At 42.2% G+C, this 9,105-nt stretch overlaps 1 protein-coding gene across 1 annotated transcript; it reads right to left on the reverse strand.

The window, feature by feature from the left end:
* Nucleotides 1-204: 204 nt before the first annotated feature.
* LOC123457717 (Golgi SNAP receptor complex member 1-like) lies at nt 205-1,068 on the reverse strand. Its single transcript, XM_045142035.1, has 2 exons — nt 911-1,068; nt 205-730 (listed from the first exon to the last, which is right to left on the reverse strand). The coding sequence occupies exons 1-2, from the start codon at nt 1,066-1,068 to the stop codon at nt 205-207; spliced, it is 684 nt and encodes a 227-aa protein (XP_044997970.1).
* Nucleotides 1,069-9,105: the final 8,037 nt, after the last annotated feature.

Raw genomic sequence — 9,105 nt, forward strand, 5'->3', positions numbered from 1 at the left:
CCACTGCTCTAAATTTCCAATTCATCTGGCTGGCCAGGCTCAGGATTGGGATGGTCAACTGACTTCTCCTTCCTACTTTCCTTATTCCAGATCAGGGCTTGAAGGTGGTGAATGCCGAGTCCCTGAGGTGCACCATCAGTGGAAAGCATACAACAGCAACAGGATGGTGCAGATCCTGATGACCCCGCCCAGGATGAGTGAGTCTCACCTCTTCCTGAAGTTGATCCTCTGGATTAGGCTGTTCACAGCAGGAAAACAATTGGCCAAAGTGTTCATTTTGCTGTGAATTGACTTTAGCATTCCTCTCTGCGAAGTCATATTTTCTTTTGTTGCCATAGCAATGCTTATTGTTTCTTCTATCAGGCGATCTGAGTTTCGAAGGTGGTCATGTTCTTTCAAAAATAGCTCAGTTCTCCTGTTATTGACTCCAGATCCACTTTTATATGACTCAATATCTTTTCTCACTGATCCCATAAGATTCTCCCTTTCCCGTATTGCCATAAAATTTGCTTTGGTTTTATGGAATTCATGTGTATAGTCCTGCAGTATATCTCTATGTCGCTTTAATGTATGCATTAGTGCTGCATTCAAGGAGGGGACACCTGCACTGTTGGCATATTCTGCCATTTTATCATTTACTCCTGTAAGCCTGGCCAAAAGCTGCTCAATCTCAATTGCCATTGTCTCGAACATTCTGTCCTGGCTTGATCCATTTAAAAGGGGTGTTGTGCCAGGCGTGGTGGCGCACGCCTTTAATCCCAGCACTCAGGAGGCAGAGGTAGGAGGATCACTGTGAGTTTGAGGCCACCCTGAGAATACATAGCTAATTCCAGGTCTGTCTGAGCCAGTGAGACCCTACCTCGAAAAACCAAAAAAAAATTAAAAATAAATAAATAAAAGGGGTGTTGTGTCAGAACTATACCTGTCGCGTCTTCCATCTTGGGTGCTGCTATAACTGTAACTTGTACATAGATTACTGAAGGAAACAAGTATCAGGTCAAGTTCATTTTCCAGCTGACGAGCCTGTTTCCTGAGATCTTCCCAGTAATTGCTCGTTCCCACCACCATCTTCGTTGCAAAACGTCACTCGAGACAGCCCTAGAGATTTTGATATGTTGTGTTCTCATTATCGTTTGACTCTATAATTTCTTGATTTCCTTCTTTATTTCTTCATTGACCCACTCATCATTTAGTAGTGTATTGTTTAGTTTCCATGATTTTGTGTATGCTCTATAGCCTTTTTGCTACTGATTTGTAGTTTAATTCCATTGTGCTCAGATAGAATGCAAGGAATTATTTCAATTTTCCTGAATTTGTTAAGATTTGCTTTGTGTCCTAATATATGGTCGATTTTAGAGAATGTTCCATGTGCTGCTGAAAAGAATGTATATTCTGCAGCCTTTGGATGAAATGTCCTGTATATATCCATTAGGTCCATTCCTTCTATGACCTCATTTAGTCCAGATGCCTCTCTGTTTATTTTTTCCCAGATGGCCTGTCAATTGATGAGAGTGGGGTGTTAAAGTCACCCACCACTACTGTGTTTGGTGTTATCTGTGACCTTAGTTCTAATAGTGTTTGTTTGATGAATTAGGATTGTAATGTCCTGCTGTTGGAGTGTGCCCTTAATCAATATAAAGTGACCTTCCTTATCTTTCTTGACTAAAGTTGGACTAAAGTCTACCTTGTCAGATATTAGGATAGCAACCTCTGCTTGTTTTCTAGGCCCCTTTGCTTGAAACACCGTTTTCCAACCTTTCACCCTAAGATAATGTCTATCCTTTGTAGAAAGGTGAGTTTCTTGGAGACAACAAATTGTAGGGTCCTGCTTTTTAACCCAGTCTGCAAACCTATGTCTTTTCGTTGGGGCATTGAGGCCATTGATATTAAGAAATATTATTGAAAGGTGTGTATTTATGTTTGCCTTTTTTTTTTTTTTTTTTTTTTTGTGGTTCCAGTTCTACCTGTGCTCTCTTGTGTCAACTAGTATTTGAGTATTACTTGTTTTTTTCTAGGTTCCTTATATGTGTACTTTTCTTTTTCTTCAGCATGGAGGATTGTATCAAGTATTTTCTGTAGAGCTGGTTTTGTCTTCAAATACTCCTTTAACCTGCTTTTGTCATGGAATGCCCTTATTTCTCTGTCTATTTGAATGGATAGTTTTGCAGGATAAAGTAACTTTGGTTGACAGTTGTTATCTTTCAAAACTTGGAATATATCACTCCAAGCCCTTCTGGCTTTTAAAGTTTGTGTTGAATAATCTGCTGTAATCCTGATGGGCTTGCCTTTGTAGGTAACTTGATTTTTCTCTCTAACTGCTTTCAATATTTTTTCTTTGGTGTGTGTGTTTGGAAGTTTGATTATAATATGGCGAGGAGAGGTTCTTTCCAGGTTTTGTCTGGCTGGGGTTCTAAAGGCTTCCTATATCTGTATTGGCACCTTTTTCCCAATTTGGGGGAAATTTTCTTCTATGATTTTGTTGAAGACACCTACTATGCCGTTGGAGTGGAATTCTTCTCCTTCTACTATGCCCTGAATTCTAATATTTGATCTTTTCATAGTGTCCCGAATATCTTGAAATTCCCACTCATACTTTTCTATAAGTTTGTCTTTCTCTTTGTTGGCCTGTATTAGATCTGCCACCTGGTCTTCTAGCTTAGATATTCTGTCCTCTCCTTCATCCATTCTACTGTGAGATTTTCTACAGAGTTTTTTATTTCATTAACTGTGTTCTTCATTGCTAGTAATTCTGACTGGTTTTTCTTTATTATTTCTGTTTCCTTATTTATGTCTTGTATTGCCTTCTTTATTTCATGAAATTGGTGTCCTGTGTCTTCTTTGATTTCCTCTTTGATTCCTTTGATTTGTTCTTTGACTTCTTTGAACATATTTACAATCATTCTTTTGAACTCTTTCTCAGGCATTTCCTCTAACTTGTTCTCAGTGGAGGTCATTTCTGATGCATTAATATTTTTAGGTGGATTTATATCGTCTTGCTTTTTAGTGTTTCTTGTGTTATAATGTATATATTTTTGCATCTTGGATTAAGTTAATGCTTGGATTTTCTAGCTAGCTAGCTGGTATTCTTAGCTGTATCAATTAATTTGATGTTATATATCTTCAGGGTAGGAGCTTAAGGTGTTAGTTGTGGCTCTTAAGACTCTCAGAGTATCTACAAAGGTGTTCCTAGGGGTTGAGTTTCCCTGCTATGGGAGTATTCAAGTAGGCTGAGTGGAATAAAATACAGGTAGATTCTAAAAGTTAACTAAACACTGTACACATTCAATCAGAAACAGCTCCAAATATTTATGCAAGAGTAGTTATTATAACAACCAGATCCTCTATCAACAAAGAGGTTAAGATTTCTGGTCTGTTGAGGGATCCAAGTCAGCTTGTGACCAAGTGAGACACTTCCCTGGTGCAATCCCAGTTACCTTGGATGATTTTGGTCTCAGTCAAGTTGCTGGCTGGGTCGTCAGGCTGCTGTTCTGATTTCTGGAGCTGGGCACTGGCTTTTCCTGTGGGGCAAACCGAGCCTGGCAACTGTGGCCCTGCAGATCAGCACACCTGCTGCTGGAAATGCTGCTGCTAAAGCTCCCTCTCCTGGGTCTGTCGCTGCTGCTGCTGAAGCTGCTGCTGCTGGGTCCACTGTTGCTGCTGCCTCTGCTGCTGCTGCTGTAGCTGCCACTGCTGGAACTACCGCTGCTGCTGACACTGCTGCTGCTGTGTCCACTGCTGCTGCTGCCACTGAAGCTGCTGCTGCCTCTGAAGCTGTTGCTTCTGGGTCTGCCACTGCTGCTGCTACTGGATCTGCTGCTGTTGGGGCTGCTGTTACCGGTGCCGGAGCCACTGATGTTGCTGCCGGACTCTGCTCCTGCTTGGGTCCCGCTGTCGGCTCAAGTTGGCGTGGCCGGTCCCGGGACTGCTGCTCTGTTCACTGGAGCTGGGCTCAGGCGGTGGGGGAGGGGAGGGAGCTGCAGCTGCTCTGGTACTCTCGCTGTTTCCTGTGTTCTTCTATCTCTTGATCTTCTCCTCCGTTGCTCACTGCCACTCTCCCTTCACGTTTCTTGAGTTGCGGAGAGCGCCGGTGTGAGTGGAAGCTCCCCTCACCTGGTTTTTCCTGCAGCTAGAGCCAAGTCTGGCGGCTTTCTGGAGTGCTGCCACCGCGGTCGGTGGAGCTGCCAGGACCACTTTTGCTGGCCTGTGCGGGCTCTGGATGCTCTGGTTCTCTTCTACTTCTCCGCTGCCACTTCAATTTCCTATACACCTCACTTTTTAGTAAAAGTGTGTATTTTGCTGCATTTTTTTGGTCTCCCCCCCCCCCAGGCTGCTTTGGCGTGGTACCTACACCACCATCTTAACCAGAAGTCCTCAACAATAACTCTTAATATCAATGGCCAAAGACACTGGCTTATAGATTGAATTAAAAGTCAGGATCCCTCTAATTTTTGCCTCCAAGAAACTCACCTCTCCATAAACAAACAAATACTAGCCAGACATGGTGCATACCTTTAATCCTAGCATTTGGGAGGAAGAGGTAGTAGGATCACCTTGAGTTCAAGGCCATCCTGAGACTACATAGTGAATTCCAGGTCAGCCTGAGCTAGAGTGAGACTCTACCTCAAAAAGCCAACCAACCAAACAAACAAAAAAAAACACTATTTTAGGGTGAAATGATGGAAAACAGTATTTCAAGTAAATGGATTTAGGAAATAAGCAGGTGTTGCTATTCTAATATCTGACAGGATAGACTCCAAACCAACATTAGTGAAGAAAGATAAAGAAGGTCACTACATATATATATATATATATATATATATATATATATATATATATATATATATAATTTTAAACAAACTTCAGATACATGCACCACCTTGTGCATCTGGTTTACGTGGGTACTGGGGAATCAAGCCTCGAACTGGGATCCTTAGGTTTCACAGGCAAGTGTTTAACCACTAAACCATCTCTCCAGCCAAGGTCACTTCATATTGATTAAAGGAAATTCAACAGGAATACATTACAACTCTAAACATATATGCACCTAACATGTGTGCTCCCAATTTCATCAAAAAGGATTAGACTTAAGGTCACACAATTTTAGTGGGGAACTTCAATACCCCACTCTCATAAATGGACAGATTATCAGACTAAAAAATAAACAGAGAGGGCTGGAGGGATGGCTTAGCATTAAGGCATTTGCTATAAAACCAAAGGACCCTGGTACAATTTCCCAGGACCCATATAAGCCAGATGCACAAGGTGGCACATGCATCTGGAGTTTGTTTGCAATGGCTGGAGGCCCTGGCATGTTCATTCTCTCTCTCTCTCTCTCTCTCTCTCTCTCTCTCATAAATAAAACTTTAAAAAATTAAAAACTAAAAAAACAAATAGAGAGACCATTATATTAAATGATCTCATAGAACAAATGGACCTAACAGATATCTACAGAACATTCCATCCAAATGCTGCAGAATACACATTTTTCTCAGCAGCACATGCAACATTCTCTAAAATAGACCATATATTAGGACACAAACCAAATCTTAGCAGATACAGGAAAATTAAAATAATTCTCTGTGCTCTATCTGATCACAATGGGATTAAACTTCAATCAGCAACAAAAACTACAGAGCATACACAAAATCATGGAGACTAAACAGTATACTACTGAATGATGATCGTTCATTGAAGAAACCAAAAAGGATATCAAAAATTTCATAAAATCAAATACAATCAAGCCAGGTGTGGCAGCACACACCTTTAATCCCAGCACTTGGGAGGCAGAGGTCCTCATCTTCCATCTTGTTTGAGGCAGGGGCTATCATCCACTGCTGCATATACCAGGCTTGCTGACCTGTGTGTTTCTGATGATTCTCCTGTCTCTGCCTCCCATCTTGCCATAGGAGCTCTAAGGTTACAGATGCATGCTGCTGTGTCTAGCTTTACATGGATATAGTAGTGTCCCCACCAGGGCATCTGATCACCTCCCCAGTCAGGGACTTTTGATCAGGTTTATTCCAGGCATAAATTGTCTTCCAAGGAACAGGCCTCAAATGCAATCCAAAAGTTGTTGGTTAACAGTTACGCCACTATTATACTAGTGTGCACATCTTGCCTGGCTGGTCAGTTGTGTAGCTCACAGGGTCCAGTTTTGATTAAGACTGTTGATGATTTCTCTCTTGCAACAACCTGCATGGTACTTTATAGCACTATGACAGCTAGACAACAGGGAGGAGGCTTTCAGCTTAACTCCAGGTTCATTTCTCTGTGTCTTTCAGTTGAAACATGTGGTGTTTCAGCAACAGGATCTTACCATTCTGCCACCTCCTTTTCAAAAATATTTATTTATTTATTTGCAAGGAGAGAAAGAGGAGACAGAAGAGAGAATTGGTGTGCCAGAGCTTCCAACCACTGCAAATAAACTCCAGAAACATGTTCCACTTTGGGCATCTGGCTTCAGGTAGGTACTAGGAAATTGAATCAAGGTAGTTAGGCTTTGCAGGCAAGTTCCTTAACTGCCAAGCCACCTCTCCAGCCCTTGTTTTATTGTATTGTATTTATTGTATTGTATTGTATTGTATTGTATTGTATTGTATTGTATTGTATTGTATTTTGTATTTTGAGGTAGGGTCTCACTCTAGACCAGGCTGACCTGAATTTACCATGTAATCTCAGGCTGGACTCAAACTTACAGTGATACTTCTACTTCTGTCTCCTGAGTGCTGGGATTAAAGGTATGCACCGTCACACCCCACCCTTGTTTTATTTTTGAGGCAAGGTCTCACTCCAGGCCAGGCTGACCTGGATTTCACTATGTAGTCCCAGGTTGGCTTCAAACTCATAATGATCCTTTTACCTCAGCCTCCCAAGTGCTGGGACGGGCATACACCACCACACCCGGTTGCCCCTTCGTGATGTTCATGGCTCAAATCAAATGTCACCCCTCTCCTGCCACTCCAGCTTGTCATACGGTCATTTGTCCTACGTTTTTGCCTGTATGCTCCATGGTTTGTCACTGCTATATCCCTAGGGAGCCAGTAGTTCCTGGTAGGTCTATAAATGGGATAGGTGTGGATCCACCCACAGGCCTCTCTCAGATGTGACCACCAGGGGGTGCATGCAGGTAAGAAATAGCTGTTGCTGTTCCCAGAGCAAGGCTGAGGACAGTGCCAGACTCTGCTTCTCTTCTTGGGCATTCTTGCTGCAGTCTAACAGTGACAGATGTGGAAACTGAGGCTTGGAAAGGTTACAGGTTCTAAAAGCATTCCTATCAACATATTGTTACCAGCCACACACACATGAAGAGGTACAGGTGCCAGGGGCCCTGGTTAAGAGGAATGCTTGCCAGAAAACAATACCCATCATATCCTGTCAAAGAAAACCAACTCAGAAACAGTTAGAGGTAGATGAATCCTCATCCATTCACAGAGGGAGGCACTGGGAGTGAGAAGGGAAACCACTCTCTAAAGTTTTTTTTTATTATTTACTTTATCATTGATAGCTTCCATAATTATAGACAATAACCCATAGTAATTCCCTCCATTCACCCCCACCAACATTTTCTGCTTTGAAACTCCACTCCCCATTATACCCCTTCCCATCTCAATCAGTCTCTCTTTTATTTTGATGTGATCAACTTTTCCTCCTGTTATGATGATCTCATGTAGGTAATGTCACATACTGTGGGGTCATGGATATCCAGGCCATTTTGTGACTGGAGGAGCATGTTGTAAGGAGTCCTACCCTTCCTTTGGCTCTTATGTTCTTTCCCTCACCTTCCACAATGGACCGTGAGCCTTGGAAGGTGTGATAGAGATATTTCAGTGCTGAGCACTCCTCTGTCATGTCTCAGCACTGTGGTGCCCTCTGAGTCATTAGAAGGTCACTGCCATCTGAAAAGAGAAGCTTCTCTAGCCAAAAGTGAGAGTAGCATTAATGTATGAGTCAGAACATTAAGAGGGGTACTTACCAGGCAGTTTAGGGAGCATAGTATGTTTATTTAGCCAGACACCAGCAGACATTACACCCCTAGGGCTCATGACTACTCCACCATAGGTTTTCAGTGTCAGGCATGTAATCCCTCCCATGGAGTGGGCCTCCAGTTCAATGAGAGAGCGTTGGTTTCCCCCATAACAGACATGCCAGTATTGTATCTGTTGACTGGCCAAATTTAAGGCTTGCAGCGTCCATTGTTGAGCATCTCCACTGGTGATTTCTCTCTCTACCCCTTGATATGCATGCAACGTAGCATTGCCAGCTTTCTATCAGCTGGTTCACACAAAGGAGATTTTCAGATCAGCTCCAGCAAGATTTCTCAGTGACCTTGCAGCACAAGTATGTGGAGTCTTCAACAATAGGGTCTTACCATTTATTCCTGGTGGTAAATCTCAGCAGTGGTCTGTAAATGTTTTCAGAGCATCAGGTACATCCCTGCTTAACAACTCACTGGACGGTAGTCTATCCCTGGCACTGAAAAGTCTTCTGCAAAAATCTATGGATTTTGGATGTCCAAAAAAGAAGGTTTCCATATGGCTTATTCATACCCTGTTAGATTTCATTAGCCCTCCCCTCACCTTTTCTTGATTCAGTCTCTTCCCCTTACCTCACTTAGGCCTTTGCATCACCATTAATCTGTTCTACTTACATATATACAATATCATCCTATTAAGTACCTCTTCCTCCCTCTCTTTCTATTCCCTTTATATCCCCTTTCTAGCTTACTGGCCTCTGCTATTGAGTTTTATTCCAACTCACATAGAAGTCCAATCATTTGTAGCTACGATCCACATATAAGAGAGAACATGTGACATTTGGCTTTCTGGGCCTGGGTTACCTCACTTAGTATACACCTTTCCAGATCCATGCATTTTCCTGAAAATTTCATTATTTCATTTTTCTTTACTGCTGAGTAAAACTCCATTGTATAAATGTGCCACATCTTCATTATCCACTCATCAGTTGAGTAATATTAAGGCGGGTTCCATTTCCTAGCTATTGTGAATGGAGTGGCAATAAACAGGGTTGAGGAAGTATCTCTAAGGTATAAGGCAAGTCCTTAGGTTATATGCCTAGCAGTAGTATAGCTGGGTCATATGGTAGATC

Source organism: Jaculus jaculus, chromosome 1 (assembly GCF_020740685.1).
Source record: "Jaculus jaculus isolate mJacJac1 chromosome 1, mJacJac1.mat.Y.cur, whole genome shotgun sequence".
Classification (NCBI taxonomy): domain Eukaryota; kingdom Metazoa; phylum Chordata; class Mammalia; order Rodentia; family Dipodidae; genus Jaculus; species Jaculus jaculus.

Coding starts and splice junctions, on each gene's coding strand:
- LOC123457717 (XM_045142035.1), bottom strand. CDS start 1,068: ATGGTGGTGGGAACGAGCAATTACTGGGAAGATCTCAGGAAACAGGCT. Junction 731..910: donor CGCGACAGGTATAGTTCTGA/CACAACACCCCT, acceptor CACCACGCCTGG/CACAACACCCCTTTTAAATG.